This window comes from Erythrolamprus reginae, chromosome 1 (assembly GCF_031021105.1).
Source record: "Erythrolamprus reginae isolate rEryReg1 chromosome 1, rEryReg1.hap1, whole genome shotgun sequence".
NCBI classification, from domain to species: Eukaryota; Metazoa; Chordata; class Lepidosauria; order Squamata; family Dipsadidae; genus Erythrolamprus; species Erythrolamprus reginae.
In genome coordinates, this window is record NC_091950.1 from 405303286 (window position 1) to 405320374 (window position 17089).

The 17089-nt window shown below is 42.2% G+C and overlaps 1 protein-coding gene across 1 annotated transcript in view; it reads left to right on the forward strand.

Moving 5' to 3' along the window:
* Nucleotides 1–880: 880 nt before the first annotated feature.
* SPNS3 (SPNS lysolipid transporter 3, sphingosine-1-phosphate (putative)) overlaps nucleotides 881–17089 on the forward strand; it is a 44496-nt gene continuing 28287 nt past the window's right edge. The window contains exons 1-4 of the mRNA XM_070735217.1: nucleotides 881–1411; nucleotides 9033–9098; nucleotides 11016–11152; nucleotides 13784–13935. Of these exons, the coding sequence (XP_070591318.1) occupies nucleotides 1225–1411; nucleotides 9033–9098; nucleotides 11016–11152; nucleotides 13784–13935 (542 nt within the window). The 5' untranslated portion in view covers nucleotides 881–1224. The remainder of the gene's footprint in view (nucleotides 1412–9032; nucleotides 9099–11015; nucleotides 11153–13783; nucleotides 13936–17089) is intronic.

Genomic DNA, 17089 nt, shown 5'->3' on the forward strand with positions numbered 1-17089 from the left:
CACCAGCACTCTATATCTCATTTATCTTTTATTCCTTTCAAATATGTTCACCTATACTTTTATATCTTTTCTTCTATTCTTTTCTTTATTTATATTATTACATATCTATTCTCTTCAATGTGTATTATGTATTGGACAAAATAGATAGATAGATAGATAGATAGATAGATAGATAGATAGATAGATAGATAGATAGATAGATAAATAATGCAGTTATGGTGAACCTATGGCAGGAGCTCCACAGGTGGCACAAGGAGCTGGCATGCAAGCTGTTCCCCTAGCTCAGCTCCAAAGTGCATGTGTGTGCCAGCCAACTGATCTTTGGCTCTCACAGAGGCTCTGGAAGGGCATTTTCAGCTTCCAGAGAGCCTCTGGGAGGATGGGGGAGGGTGTTTTTACCCCACTGGCTCCAGGGAGTCTTTGGAGCCTAGGGAGGGTGAAACGCGAGCCTACTGGGCCCACCAGAAGTTGGGAAACAGGCCATTTCTGGCCTCCAGAGGGCCTCCTGGGGGCAGGGGAAGCTGTTTTTGCCCTCCCCAGGCATCGAATTATAGGTGTGGGCACTTGGGCTCTTTCAGCACCTGAGGAAAAAAAAGGTTCACCATCACTGCACTATTGCATGACGGTGACTGAATTCACATAAATACACTTTGTCCTGGCTAACTGACCGATCGCCCATTCAATTAACTACGTTTCAAGGTTCTCAAAACCCAACAAATCATCAGCTAACAGATGGTTCGGGTTTGCACAAGATGTTAATATATGACCAACTGGTTTGTGGGTTTAGTGGGCTGTGTGAGGACACAGCTTCCATCCGGAGTCACGAGGTGAAGATCCAGTTTGCTCAGATTAGCAGTTCCTCTCTCAATGTGGCTCTCTCTTTTTTCCACCCAAATCTGCTCAGCATCTAAAGATGGGCCCTTCTGCTTGTCTCCAGAGGTTTATACTCCCAATATCTCAGCTAAGCTAAGATGCCCTTGTCTTCTCAGCTATTGGAGAGAAGCCGACTGCTTTTCCCACTGGCGTGTGAACGTGTTGGATGGAGGGGAACCTTTGAAATTCTGTGGCCAGGACATATGCGGCTTTTTACAGGAAATGACTGAGCAAAGCTAAGTTCCTCCTGCTGGAGGCAAGAGCAAAGCTGACGCTCCTTGCAGAGCTACAGGCAAGTGCAGGTCCAAGGTATGGGCTTCTGCAACTGATCCGGCAGCTTTTTCCAGGAAGATGGCGGAAGGAGCTATCCCAGACCTGCCGCCTCAATCCCCTACCTCCATCAAGGCTTACGGAACCATGGAATCAGCTGAGCAACCTCAAGGGTCATCGCAGCCACCCACGCCAAGGGCTTACATCGCTATTGCTACGCTTTGCCTTCTGAACCTGGTGAATTACATGGACTGGTTTCTTGTAGCAGGTAGGGTGGGTCCCGTTTGCAGTTACTCCATGGCAACAGCACCCAGAATCTGGGTTTAATGATGGACTAAAAATGTCCTTGCAGTTTGGCAAAAATAAATTATTACTACTACTACTACTACTAGGTCCAGGAGGGAAGTGTTTTTAATAGGAAAGTGAACACAAGAACAAGGGGACACAATCTGAAGTTAGTTGGGGGAAAGATCAAAAGCAACATGAGAAAATATTATTGTACTGAAAGAGTAGTAGATCCTTGGAACAAACTTCCAGCAGACGTGGTTGATAAATCCACAGTAACTGAATTTAAACATGCCTGGGATAAACATATATCCATCCTAAGATAAAATACAGAAAATAGTATAAGGGCAGACTAGATGGACCATGAGGTCTTTTTCTGCCGTCAGTCTTCTATGTTTCTACTACTACTACTACTACTACTACTACTACTACTACTACTATTATTATTATTATTATTATTATTATTATTATTATTATTATTTCAATGCAACACAGCAAACGGGATCAATATGCTGGATTTCGTATTTCATCACCAGTCGGGCGCTTCCCAAGCACCTAGGACTGCGTGGTGTAGCAGCAAATTATGTGTGCCGATCCCAGCAAAGCGGCCTTTTGCAATTGACAGGTGGAGATTTTGTCAATTCTGATGGCTTTCAAATGTGCGCTGAGATCCTTTGGCACTGCGCCCAGAGTGCTAAGTACCACTGGGACCACTTTCACTGGCTTATGCCAGAGTCGTTGCAGCTCGATTTTTAGATCTTTGTATTTCACTAATTTCTCTAGCTGCTTCTCCTCAATTCTGCTGTCTCCTGGGATTGTGATGTCGATGATCCATACTTGCTTTTTTCCCCACAATCAGGATGTCTGGCGTGGCATGCTTCAGAATCCGGTCAGTCTGAAGTCGGAAGTCCCACAGTAGTTTTGCTTGCTCGTTTTTGAACACTTTTTCGGGCTTATGATCCCACCAGTTCTTTGCAAGTGGTAGATGGTAGTTCTGGCGCAAGTTCCAGTGGATCATCTGTGCCACAGCATCGTGTCTATGCTTGTAGTCAGTCTGTGTGATCTTTTTGCAGCAGCTGAGTATGTGATCGATTCACAGAGTCTGCACTTAGGATCGTCTGTGGACTTTTCAATTCTGTTCCACTTGTAAGCCATGACCAGGTCTTTTCTTTATCCACTTTAACTTCAATCTTCTCCAAGAACTGGCCATGCAATGTTTATTATTATTATTATTATTATTATTATTATTATTATTATTATTATTATTATTTAGATTTGTTTAGATTCATCACTGTACAATTCTCTGGCATGGTGTATTTCTGCTGGTTATGTGATTGTTCATTTGAGTTTTGATTCTGTGGCTCACTTATTGGCAAATGCCCAGAATCAACAACATCCACCATGAGCCTTTTTATCCTAAGCAATGACCAAGCCAGTATAGACTTTGTTTTAGTTTGTTTCTCCATATTGCTAATGGGTTAGGTGCTCTTCTCTTCTTCTTCTTTTTTAAATAAAATTTATTTGTTTTTTTTCAAATATAACAAAAAAGACATACACAAAACATATACATACAACATTTGGGAAACAAAAGTTTCCCCACTTTTTTTTTGAATGTTCGATCAGAGAATTTTACTTCTTTCACATAGTATTAATTCTTTAATTCTATTATTTGACGTGATGCTTTGCTTGAATTTTTATTTATTTCTTTGCTGCTCTTTCCTTTAACCAGTCCTAAAATTTTGCCCATATTATATAATAATCTGAATCTTCCTTTCCCTCTAATTTTTTGGATAACCTGTCCATCTCCGCGCAGTCCAAATTTTTTTAATTACCATATTTTCTTCCGGTGCTTTATCCATTTTCCATTGTTGGGCATATGCTATCCTGGCAGCTGTTAATATGTGTATAACTAAGTATCTTACCTCTTTTTCCATTTTTTAAATTAAAAATACCCAATAAATACAATTCTGGGTTTTTTTTTCAAATTCTTCTTTTATTATTTCTTTTAACCAATCTGTTATTTTATTCCAGAATTTTTTTGCTTGTACACATGTCCACCATTGATGATAGAACGTGCCTCTTTCTTTTTTGCACTTCCAGCATAATGGGGAGGTTTTGGGGAACATTTTTGAAAGTCTTTCCGGTGGTAGGTGCCACCTGTAAAACATTTTTAATTGGTTTTGCTTGAACGCAGTCGATTTTGTCATCTGCCAATTATTAGTCCATAATTCTCTTCTTGTAACCCTAGAAAAGGACCCTTACGAGGTGCTACCAGCTGGACCAGCTGGACCAAGGTTTTTTTAAATGAGATATTACTCCTCCAGCATGATGGTGTAACAACAGCTTGTCCTCTCACAATACTTCTCCTAATATAGTTGATGGCAGGAGGTAGGATAAGGAAGGTGGGGGGAGCAGGCTAACTGCCTGTTGATGGCAGAAAGAGCTGTCATGATCTGTCAGTTGTAAAAGACCATCATACTTGGATCTGCGCGCATCATATGAAAATACATCACACAGTCCTAGATGCTTGGGAAGTGTTCGACCTGTGCTATTGTGATACGAAATCCAGCATATAAATCTGTTGTGGTTAGCTCTGGCCCAGCTCCTGCCCCAAGGACTGTGGATGTGGGGGAGACATCCACATGCCGCAGGCCTGTTTTGCTCCCGGTGGAATCTGCTGATTAAGGCTCCTCTGACCAAGAAGACATGAGTGACAGGGAGGAGGAGAGTGTGGCAGGCAGCTCAGAAGGAGATCAATTATCTAGCTCCTCCTTGGATTCAGAACAAGAGTTAATGATACAGCCACGCATGCGGAGAGCGATGCATAGGCAACAACAACTGAGAGATTATTAGCAAAGAAAATGAGGCCACCTGTGGTTGGGTGGGGCTGTGGTAATTAGTGAGGCTGCTATAAATAGTAGCCTGTGGGTTTGGCCATTGTGGAGGATTATCTGATCGTTGTGTTTCGGGACTGCTTTGCTGACTTTGACCTTTGTGTGCTGATTTTTCCCCGCTTTGAAACTAAACCAGAGCAAAGTGTGTTTCACTTTGTGAAAGAAGAAGGACTGTGAATTGCCTCACAGCTGCAAGCTAAGTATCACAGAACTGATAAGGGACTTGTACAAATTACCAGTTTGCTTGGAGACAAGTGCTGTTTGCTATACAAAAAGATCGCTTAGTTTATTTGAATTTTCGGTATAAAGAACATTGTTTTGAATTTTCAAACGTGTGTGTGTCTGAAATTGTATCTGTGCATTTTCGGGAGGATTCTACCAGAGAGCTCGACAGAACATAAATCTAATTTGCTGTGTGTTACTGTTTTTTTGTGATATTTATTTATTTAATTTATTTTATTTATTTATTAGATTTGTATGCCACCCCTCTCCATAGACTTGGGGCGGCTAACAACAATAATAAAACAGCATAATAATAATAATGATGATAATGATGTAAAAAATATATACAAGTTACCTGTATCAGAAAAGTCATGGGAACATAAAGAGCAAAAAGTTGTCTAAAATGAGAAAGTGAAGATCTTTTGAATACAGATGAATTGTCATTTGGAACACAAGCAGAGGTGGTATTCGGTCAGTTCAGACCAGATATTTAGCTCAGGAATAATGGAATAACAGAGTTGAAAGGGACTTTAGAGGTCTTCTAGTCCAACCCTCTGCTCTGGAGGGAAACCGAGGATGCCAAAATCTGAGTGAAGGGCCTGGGAAAGATGTCAGAACAAGAGAATAATGCTTAGAAGGGACTTTGTGTGTGTGTATCATTTCAGAGAAATGGCTGTCCAGTCTTTTCTTAAAAACTTCCAGTGATCAAGCACTCAGAAAGTCTGGAGACAAGTAGTTCCACTGGTTAATTGTTCCCATTGTTTGGAAGTTTCTCCTTAGTTTTAGGTTGTTATTGTTTATTTGACTTTTATGCCGCCCAATCCCGAAGGACTCAGGGCGGCTTACAAAATAATAATAATTATTATTATTATTATTTATTAGATTTGTATGCCACCCCTCTCCATAGACTCGGGGCGGCTCACAACACAATAAAACAGTTCATAACAAATCTAATAATTTGCAATTTAAAATATTTAAAAAACCCCATTATTAAGCAGGCATACGTACAAATATACCATACATAAATTGTATAGGCCCGGGGGAGATATCTCAGTTCCCCCATGCCTGACGACAAAGGTGGGTTTTGAGGAGTTTACGAAAGGCAAGGAGGGTGGGGGCAGTTCTAATCTCTGGGGAGAGCTGGTTCCAGAGAGTCGGGGCCGCCACAGAGAAGGCTCTTCCCCTGGGGCCTGCCAAATGACATTGTTTAGTTGATGGGTCCCGGAGAAGGTCCACTCTATGGGACCTAATCGGTCGCTGGGATTCGTGCAGCAGAAGGCGGTCTCGGAGATATTCTGGTCCAATGCCATGAAGAGTTTTATAGGTCATAACCAACACTTTGAATTGTGACCGGAAATTGATCGGCAGCCAATGCAGACTGCGGAGTGTTGGTGTAACATGGGCATACCTAGAGAATCCCATGACTGCTCTCGCAGCTGCATTCTGCACGATCTGAAGTTTCCGAACACTTTTCAAAGGTAGCCCCATGTAGAGAGCATTACAGTAGTCGAATCTCGAGGTGATGAGGGCATGATAATATAAAACAATACAAAAAGATACAAACAATAAAAAGAAGTCGGATATAATATTGAAAACATATTTAATGTTTTGCTCAAACATTTAACATATTTAATGCTTTGCTCAATTTCCATGTATTGCTTCTTGTTTTTCCTTCTGCTTCTTTGGAAAATATATTGTCCCCCACTTCTTTGTGGCTGCCTTTCAAAAGCCTGTCTTGTGATCTGCCTATCACACTCTTGGGCAAAGCATGTGAGCCATTTCCTCCTTTCAGTGGTCCATGAAAGTACGTCTATAGTATATACTGCAGATTCAGATTATAAACTCAAAAGAATGTGAACAACATTTTTATGGAATTATGGATACGTTGAGGCTAGGAGCGACAAAGGGTGGCTGGAAGGGGAGGGGCCAGCTGAGGTGCTTGACATGAGTGATGGCGAGTTGGCCATGCCCACCCAGTCACATGCCCACCCACCCATGACTACCCAGTCACATGACTACTCAGTCACATGGCCACCCAGCCATGTCCATCAAGCCATGCCCAAAATTTTGAATTCCACCACTGACAACATGCCAGATATCACAGGTGTCAAAAAAAAGTGTTCTTTCTTTCTTTCTTTCTTTCTTTCTTTCTTTCTTTCTTTCTTTCTTTCTTTTTTGTTTATTTGTTCATTTGTTCATTTGTTCATTTGTTCATTTGTTCATTCGTTCATTCGTTCATTCATTCGTTTGTTTGTTATTTATTTATTTATTTATTTATTTATTTATTTATTTATTTATTTATTTATTTATTTATTTATTCTTCTATGCCACTCTACTCCACCGGCTCAGGGCTGCATACAAAATAATGAATACAATGCAAAGTGTATAAGAAATCTAATATTAAAAAACTAAAAAATATTAATTTAGTTTACCTAAACACAGTGATAGGCTCCTATGGGTACGGTCAAGTAAGCAGTACCGGTAGCAAAATTTTGAATTTTTTTTTCTTTTTTCCCTTTCTGGGCTCTGGGTATCTTTTTCCTATCGCAGTAAATGAGGTTGAATGTGTGTAATTTTAGAAGAGCTGTGCGTGTGAGTGTGTATATGCACTTTATATAGTAGATAATCAGGGGTGGGCTACTGCCCAGACGGGGGGGGGGGCGGAAGCACAGTGGGGTAACGAAAATGGAGCTCCAGCCCAGAGCACCCAATTTGCACTGAAAGATGTTGAAACAAAATGCATAAGCCACGCCCACAATGTGGTAGTAAAATTTTTGGTAACCCATCACTGCCTAAACACAATTATCCACATTCATCCACTTGGGTTTAGCCACTCTTAACATCAGCCGGAGTTCGCTCTCAACACTCACGGCCCCCCATGCCTTGCAAAAGGCCAGGAGGGAGGGGGCAGCATGTACCTCTGGAGGGAGTTCATTCTAAAGGACCGGGGCCACCACATAGAAGGCTCTTCCTCGAGGTCCTGCCAGATGACATTGCCTGGCCGACGGGACCTGGAAAACACCAACCCTGTGGGACCTGACCGGCTGCTGGGATACAGGAGGCAGAAGACTGTCCCGATGCAATGCAAATATATTGCTATTGCTGCACCAGGAGACGCCTGTTTTGGTCCACCAATGGCTTGCGGAGTCGGCCAGTGAGGAGTCTGTGGAGGAACATGGGCCAGGCCTGGAATCTTGAGAAAGCTCTATGTCAGAAGCAGAGATGGTTCTCAGGCCACCTGGGAGGTCGTGCTGACTCCAGAGCCTCCAGATGAGGGTGGGCTCCAACTTACCTCGCTGCCAGTTCCCTCCCTCCTGCACCGCATTATTATTTCCCAGAGTCTAGGACAGAGATGGCAAACTTATGGCATGCGTGCCAAAGGTGGCAAGTGGAACCATATCTGCTGGCACGCGAGCTGTTGCTCTAGCTCAGTTCCAATGTGCATGTGTGTGTCGGTCAGCTGATTTTCAGCTCACACAGAGGCTCTGGGAGACCGTTTTCAGCTTCCGGAGGGTCTCCAGAGGGACGGGGGAGGGCTTTTTTTACCCTCCTCCAGCTCTAGGGAAGCTACTGGAGCCTGGGGAGGGTGAAAAACGGGCCTACTGGGCCCACCAGAAGTTGGGGAACCAGCTGTTTCTGGCCTCCACGGGAGCGGGGGAGGCTGTTTTCACCCTCCCCAGGCATTGAATTATGGGTGTGGGCAATCGCGCATGCATGTCCAAAGATACTTCACCAGAAGAGCCCTTCACTCCTCCACTCGAAACAGAATACCCTACGAAAGCAGATTATCAATCCTAGGTCTAGAAAGCTTAGAACTACGTCGCCTAAAGCACGATCTAAGTATTGCCCACAAGATCATATGCTGCCACGTTCTACCTGTCAATGACTACTTCAGCTTCAATCGCAACAACACAAGAGCACGCAACAGATTCAAAATTAATATTAACCGCTCCAAGCTTGACTGTAAAAAATATGACTTCAGCAACCGAGTTGTCGAAGCGTGGAACTCATTACCTGACTCAGTAGTGTCAACCCCTAACCCCCAACATTTTTCCCTTAGACTATCCACGATTGACTTCTCCAGGTTCCTTAGAGGTCAGTAAGGGGTGTGCGTAAGTGCACCAGTGTGCCTTCCGTCCCCTGTCCAATTGTCTCTCCTTATCTCATTTTTCTTCCTTTCAAATATGTTCACCACTATTTTCTAGGAAAATAATCAAATGCTTGCTGGGGGTTTTTTGCTGTGAAAATCCTGTGGTCAGGACAGGACAACAACATCATGTGTTGAAAGAATGTAGAGTGAATGGAACGATTGTTTTTTATGGTATCTGGGGGGGTTTCTAGATTTTTAATTAGTTAATTGGATTAAGATATTGTGCATTGTATATTTTATATGTTGTGAACCGTCCCGAGTCCTCGTAGAGGAGTGGCATAGAAATCCAATTAATAATAATATCATGAACTAATCTATTCCATATCATTTTGTTTCAGGAGTGCTTCTGGATATACAGAAATTCTTCAATCTTACAGACCAGACAGCGGGCGTGTTACACACTGGTAAAACAATTCTCTCTTCCAAAATTGACAACCTTTCTTAATTTTTTACTTAAGTCGGTACATATATTCTGAAAGTAAATTACTTACTATTGTGCTTTTAATTTGCAAAATAATGGAGAAAACGAACAGGGCAGATGTGGGTTCCTCCTGGTTTGGACCGGTTCTATAGAACCGGTAATAGCATGGCGGCCTGGGTCACTGGAACTGGTGGTGCCTCAGGCCTGCCATGCCTCCAAACTGGTTCTTTTGGCAGTGCCATAGGTGCCACCCAGTGATGGGCGTACAGTTAGGTACGCAGAACGCGTAGATTTTTTTTCTTTTTTTCCCTTCTGAGCTCTGGGTATGTTTTTCCTATTGCAGTAAATGAGGTTGTATATGTGTAATTTTAGAAGAGCTGTGCATGCGTGTGTGTGTGTGTACATACACATACAGTTTATATAGTAGATAATGTATATTTTTGTGTGCCTGTTGTAATATGTATGTACACATATGGCATATATATACATAGAATTAAATAGTATATTTAGGATGTTCAGTAATAGTAAATAGATGGGGAAATTGTATCTCTTTGAGGCGAGGAGAGGCCAGGCACCCTAACCATGTGACTGATGTCAAGTTGGCCACCTTTAAGCCAGTCACATGATCTTTAAGCCACCCCGTCACATGATTGTCAAGGCACTCCCACCTGGTCACATGGCTGGCAATCCACACCACAAAATAAGCCACGCCCACAATGTGGTAGTCAAATATTTTTTGCAGCCTTCCACCGGTGCCGCCATCTTGTTTTTTTGCTCTGTGCGTGCAGAGAAGCTTTGTTTCAGAATTGTACATGCGCAAAGTGCATGCGCACCTGTGCATCATTTCACTGACTAAACTGACAGTTAAGAAAACCAGAACCCACCCCTGAAACAGGGACACTTAAATGTAGGGGCAATGGAAGCCAATATAACACAATAGTTAGAACAGATTTTGCTAGCTGGTCTTCTAGAGCAGTGTTTTTCAACCAGTGTGCCGCGAGACATGGTCAGGTGTGCCGCGAAGAAGGAAGCTCAGGTTCCGGTCTCACAACTTTTTGCTGAGAGAGAGAGAGAGAAAGAAAGAAAGCAAGAGAGAGAAAGAGAGAGCAAGAAAGCAAGAGAGAGAGAAAGAGTGAGAGAGAGAGAGAGAAAGCAAGAGAGAGAAAGAAAAGAGAGAAAGAGAGAGAAAACAAGAGTGAGAGAGAAAGAAAGAAAGCAAGAGAGACAGAGAGAAAGAGCGAGAAAGAAAGCAAGAGAGAAAGAAAGCAAGAGAGAAAAAAAGAGAGGAAGGGAGAGAGAGAAATGAGCAAAAGGGAGGAAAAAAGAGAAATGAGAAAATGATTGAGACAGAGAATGAGAGGAAAGAGAGAGAAACAAAAGAGAGAGAGAGAAGTGACTCTTGATTTAAAGCATATGGTAAAAAGCACCCAAAGAATAAGAGAGAAAACCCCCCCAGCCCTAACCTGTTTATGGAAATGGTTCAAGAGTGTGTATATATACACACACACAAGGGGGGAGGAGACAGGGATGGAAAAAGAGAGGAGAGTGTCTTAGGGTGTCATTTTGTGTCATTTTGGTTGGTAGTGTGCCCCAGGATTTTGTAAATGTAAAAAATGTGCCATGGGTCAAAAAAGGTTGAAAATCACTGTTCTAGAGGTATTAGAATGATAAAGCCCAGAATTCATGGCTTTTCTGCATTGGACTTCTGGGAGTTAAATTTTCAACCCATTTGTAAGATACGTTTTGATCACCACGATATGAAAAAGAAGTTGAAACTCTAAATAAATAAATAAGAAGGATATCTGCCACTACCACATCTACTCTGTATAGGTTTGTTTTAGGAATATTACAAATAATTCCTTAGCATGCTAACAATGACTCTCCTTTATTTTCATGGCAGTTTTCATTCTCTGTTTCTTATTCTCGTCTCCTGTTTTTGGGTACCTTGGGGACCGATACAATCAGAAAATAATCCTCAGCATTGGCATATGCTTCTGGTCAACGGTTACCTTTTGTAGCTCCTTCATCCCTGCTTCGGTAAGAGAGATTATTTGCTTTGGGGTATTTTTCTCTGCTCCATTCTGGATCAACTCTTTGTCCTAGGGCCAATCTGTTTAAATATTTAGAGAGCATAGCGGGCATGTTTCAAGGTCAGCAATACGATGGCTGAAAACTCTTACCACACTGCCAAATTCTATGTAGGAACACAACACCCCATTGAAGTTTTCAATGTCTTCACCTAAGATTTCCAATATCTTGCGAGGTGTATTGATGATAATCATTTGTTAAATTTCTATTCTGTCTTCCCTGCAGAAATCAAGATGCCATGCATCATGCCCCCCCCAATTTAATTAAGTAATTAAAATGGGATTTGAAATACACAGTGACTTTATTGGAAGAAGCATTCAAGTAGCAAAATAAATCCAGTCCTTCCTTGTCCTTGTTTCTCGGTCCTGTCACTTTTGCATATGTTTATCCATAAGTCCATTTTCTTTTATTTACACACAAATCCATTAATTATATAATGGAATTAGCCATGTAAATAGTATATAATGTATATTCTAAAAACTGTTGGGTCTTAAAGGCTGCATTTCTAAGGATATTTTCTTGTTTTGAATTTTCAAAGGTATAATCTTTCCATTTATTTATAAATATAGATTGGATTCTCACATTGCATCAACTTTTCTAATGCCGCGACCCCTGAATACTGTTCCTCATGTTGTGGTGACCCCCAACCATAAGTCTAGCACCAATTCTCCCAGCAGTGTTTTAAGCTGATTGGCAGGAAGGTCAGAGGGACACCCCCACTGTAAACATCTGATTGGTCGGATTGTAAAAATATGTTCCAAGGTGCCGGAGTAGAAGTTTTAGTTCCTAACACCATGGGAAGTTTGTCTTTTCTCATGGTCTTAAGTGACCCCTGTGAAATGGTCATTTGACTCCCAAAGAGGTCCCGACCCCCGGGTTGTGAACCACTGCATTAGGCCATTGATTGTATCAGATATAATAGCTGGATCTTAAGTACTGCTTTAAGTTTTCATAACATCTAGTGGTGCTAGGAATGGTTTGTGTATTTAATATCTAAATCTCTTTTATATTCTGATGTTAATTTGCTAATAATTTTACATTGTGTTTTTTAAATAATGCATTATTGCATGTGTCGCTAGAAATAAAACATATTTCTGGTTTAAAATATTCAGATTAGAAGTAGGAAGGGACTTATGCATTTCTAACAAACAGCAACTGTTTCAAATCATGTTAACAACCTCAGTTTTAGATCAAAATAGTAGGACAAGCCCAAATTATATGAGTACAGTGTTCCCTTGATTTTCGCTGGTTCGAACTTCGCGGAACGTCTATACCACGGTTTTTCAAAAATATTAATTAAAAAATACTTTGCGGTTTTTCCCTCTGCACCATGGTTTTTCCCACCCGATGATGTCATATGTCATTGCCAAACTTTTGTCTGCCTTTAAAAAACATTTTTTAATAAACTTTAATAAATAAACATGGTGAGTAATAATCTAAATGGTTGCTAAGGGAACGGGAAATTGTAATTTAGGGATTTAAAGTGTTAAGGGAAGGCTTGGGATACTGGTCATAGCCAAAAATAGTGTATTTACTTCCGCATCTCTACTTCGCGGAAATTCGACTTTCGCGGGTGGTCTCGGAACGCATCCGCCGCGAAAATCGAGGGAACACTGTATTTAGTGTTCCACCTTTTCAATAGCTTTTTAAAGCAACATGGTAGTGATAATAAGCTTTTAGTAAATGTTTTCCAAAGTGTCCGACATATATAAATGTATTTCTTTTTATACTGACCATACTTTATGATTAATAATTTCACAACAAAAAGCTGCAGAACAATAATTCATGCTCATTATTCAAAATATTGCCTAATTTTAATCTCTTCTCTCCCCCCCCCAACTTTTTAGAAACAACCAATTATTTTTCAGCCTGGGGACCGTAATTTCTAAGTGATCGGCCAACATTTTTGGCTCAATTTTCCAAGGATACAAGAATTGAAAGCCAAATTTTACTACTTAACCTCTCCCCTTTTTCCCAGGAAAAGTTAGTCTAATAGATGCAAAATTATATGGATTTTTGTGGAATCTTCCTCACGCCTATTAACCAGAGGTTAATATAGAACCATGCTTGAATGGAATAGGGAAGGAATATATAGAGAATAGATACCAATCAGTGTCCATAAGAAAATGATTGCAATTAAAGTTTTTTAAAAATTAACTAATTAACTATGGCGGGACCCGGGGTAAGAGCCTTCTCTGTGGTGGCCCCGGCCCTCTGGAAGCAACTCCCCCCAGAGATTAGAATAGCCCCCACCCTGCTTGCCTTTCGTAAGCTCCTTAAAACCCACCTCTGCCATCAGGCATGGGGGAACTGAGATACTCTTTCCCCCTAGGCTGCTACAATTTATGCATGGTATGTTTGTATGTATGACTGGTTTTTATAATAAGGGTTTTTAGCTGTTTTAGTATTGGATTGTCACATGTTGTTTTTACCACTGTTGTTAGCTGCCCCGAGTCTACGGAGAGGGGCGGCATACAAATCCAATAAAATAATAATAATAATAATAATAATAATAATAATAATAATAATAATAATATTGGTGGGCGTGACTGAATGTGTCCTTTCCAAATCCTCATCTAGATGCCCTGGCTGTTTTTTATTTCACGGGGACTGGTGGGTGCTGGTACCTCCAGTTTCTCCACCATAGCACCCACCATCGTTGCTGACTTGTTTGAGAAAGACTATCGGACATGGATGTTGTCAGTCTTCTACATCTTCATACCTGTTGGAAGGTAGGTCTAACCCAGTGATGGCGAACCTTTTTTCCCTTGGGTGCCAAAAGAGTGTATGTGCCTGCTATAGTGCATGCATGAGTGCCCACACCCATAATTCAATGCCTAGGGAGGGTGAAAACTGTCAGAAATTAAAAATCCCTAGGTAATATCATAAAATGCAGAAAGTAGGCCTCAGGTAAGAATGCTGAGTCATTCAGAGGCAGTTGAGCATGCAGCAACCTAGCAATTATGTGAAAAGTATTTAACTAGGCAAGAGCTCCCTGTTCTTTCTCTCTGTCTGTTCGCTGTTAGCTGTGTGCTGTCGCTGTACATGGAAGTATGCTTTGAAGAAGATGTAACACTGTAAAAAGTTGGTTCCTGTGAGTTATTGAATTAAGATAGTTGTAGCAAGGTACCAGTAAGATACTAGCTTATTGTATGTATAGTATAGACAGTAGTAGTAGTAGTAGTAGTAGTATAAACAAGTAAATATATTTTTGCACAACTTCCTACTGCTGCTGTGTTTCATTGAAGACTTCAACTCTATTTCTACTGGTCTGTGGCTGGGTGGCTGGTTGGGTTGGTGGACTGGCTGGACTGGTTTGCTGCTTGGGCACAAACAGGCTAGTTTCAGCAAATTCAAGCTCTGATTTCCCCGCTTCCCCTGCCCCCCAGAGGCTCTCTGGAGGCCGGAAATGGCCTGTTTCCCAATTTCTGGTGGGCCCAGTAGGCTTGTGTTTTGCCCTCCCCAGGCTCCAAAGGCTTCCCTCCCCCTGGAGGCTCTCTAGAACAGTGATTTTCAACCTTTTTTGAGCCGCGGCCCATTTCTTATATTTACAAAATCCTGGGGCACTCCACCAACCAAAATGACCCAAAATGACACTAACACAGTACATTATATGCATATAGTGAATAATATACACCATCAGGATAGACATAACCAGCCGAGGCTGAGGCTTCATCTAGTGGTGGCAATATTTACCTCCAGTCCTGACCAGGATTAGAAATTGGGACTATGGGGAGGAATAGCAGCTTCAACTACTTGCCATGGCCACACAATAATAAGTGTGTGGCAGCCCAAGTTGGGACCTTCCTGGGTGTGGATGAGAGGCAGCCTGCTATTGGTTCATTGCTAGTGGTCGGGATAAATCCTAGAAGGTGATTGGTCAGTGAGCATTCCCTGTGCCTCCACTCTTCCTGTCGCTGATAGCTGGAGGGATTGTGAAGGGAATGTTTATGTTCAAATGCAGGAGGCTGGCGGCGGGCCGGATAAATGGCGTCCGCGGGCTGTATCCGGCACGCGGGCCATAGTTTGGGGACCCATGTTTAATTTCCCCATGGCACACCTGACCATGTCTCATGGCACACTAGTGTGCTGCGGCACACTGGTTGAAAAACACTGCTCTAGAAGACAAAAATGCCCTCCCAGAGCCTCTGTGTGAGCCAAAAATCAGCTGGCCAAAACATGCATGCACGTTGGAGCTGAGCTAGGGCAATGGCTCATGTGCCAGCAGATATAGCTCTGTGTGTCACCTGTGACACCTGTACCATAGGTGCGCCATCCCTGGTCTAACCATTTCTTTATTGACCATTCAAAGTTACAATAGCACTGAATCCCCCCCCCCCCATACTTTACAACCATTGCAGCATCTCCATGGTCATGGAATCAAAATTTGGATGCTTGCAGCTAGTTCGTATTTGATGATGGTTGTGCTATCATGTGATCACATTTTGTGTCTGTCTGACAAAGTGGGGGGAAAAGTGGGGCAGCCAGGGTCACTTAATGGCCATGTTACTAACTGAACCATTGCAGTGATTCAACTGTGATAACGTGGGGCAAAATTCACTTGTGTACTTATTGGATTTGTATGCCACCCCTCTCTGACGACTCGTGGCGGCTCACAACATATCAAAATGTACAAAACAGTATGCATCTCAAAAAATCCAATCAATGTGACTAAAAGAACTTAAAAACTCCAATATAGTTTTTAAAAAACATTAATCACCATTCACTCCATAAATACACCAAAACACTCATTGGTCAGGGGGCTAGGGTTTAATTGCCCCAAGTCTGGCGGCATAAATAGGTCTTTAAACTTTTTTGGAAGGCGAGGAGGGTTGGGGCAGTGTGAATCGCCAGGGGGAAGTTGGTTATGACCTATAAAGCTCTTCATGGCATCAGACCAGAATATCTCCGGGACCACCTTCTGCCGCCCAAAACCCAGCGACCGATTAGGTCCCACAGAGTCGGCCTTCTCCGGGTCCCATCAACTAAACAATGTCATTTGGCGGGGCCCAGGGGAAGAGCCTTCTCTGTGGCGGCCCTGACCCTCTGGAACCAGCTCTCCCCTGAGATTAGAAGTGCCTCCACCCTCCTGGCCTTTCGTAAGCTCCTTAAAACCCACCTCTGCCATCAGGCATGGGGGAACTGAGATAACTTTCTCAGGCCTATTATTATTATTATTTATTAGATTTGTATGCCGCCCCTCTCCGAAGACTCGGGGCGGCTCACAACAATAATAAAAACAATATTATAGTAGAACAAATCTAATATTAAAAACATATAAAACCCTATCATTATACTATACTGTACTGTTTATGTATGGTATGTTGTGTGTATGTTTTCTTAAATTATGGGTTTTTAGTCTTAATTATTAGATTTGTATTGCACATTGTTTTTCTATTACTGTTGTGAGCTGCCCCGAGTCTACGGAGAGGGGCGGCATACAAATTTAATAAATAAAATAAATCAATTCGAGAGGGCCGGGGTCCCCACAGAGAAGGCTCTTCCCCTGGGCCCTGCCAAATGACATTGTCTGGTTGACGGGACCCTGAGGAGGCCGACTCTGTGGGACCTGACCAGGTGCTGGGATTCGTGTGGCAGAAGGCGGTCTCAGAGGTAATCTGGCCCGATGCCATGTAGGGCTTTGTAGGTCATAACCAACATTTTGAATTGTGTCCGGAAACTAATCGGCAGCCAGTGCAGTCCGTGGAGTGATGGTGAACTATGGGTATGCCTTGGAAGGCTCATAACTGTTTACGCGGCTGCATTTTGGATGATTTGAAGTTCCCGAACACTCTTCAGAGGTAGTCCCATGTAGAGAGCAACTCTATCTTACTTAACAGCAGAAATATTGGGCTCAATTGTGACTATAAGGCAAGAACTTACCCA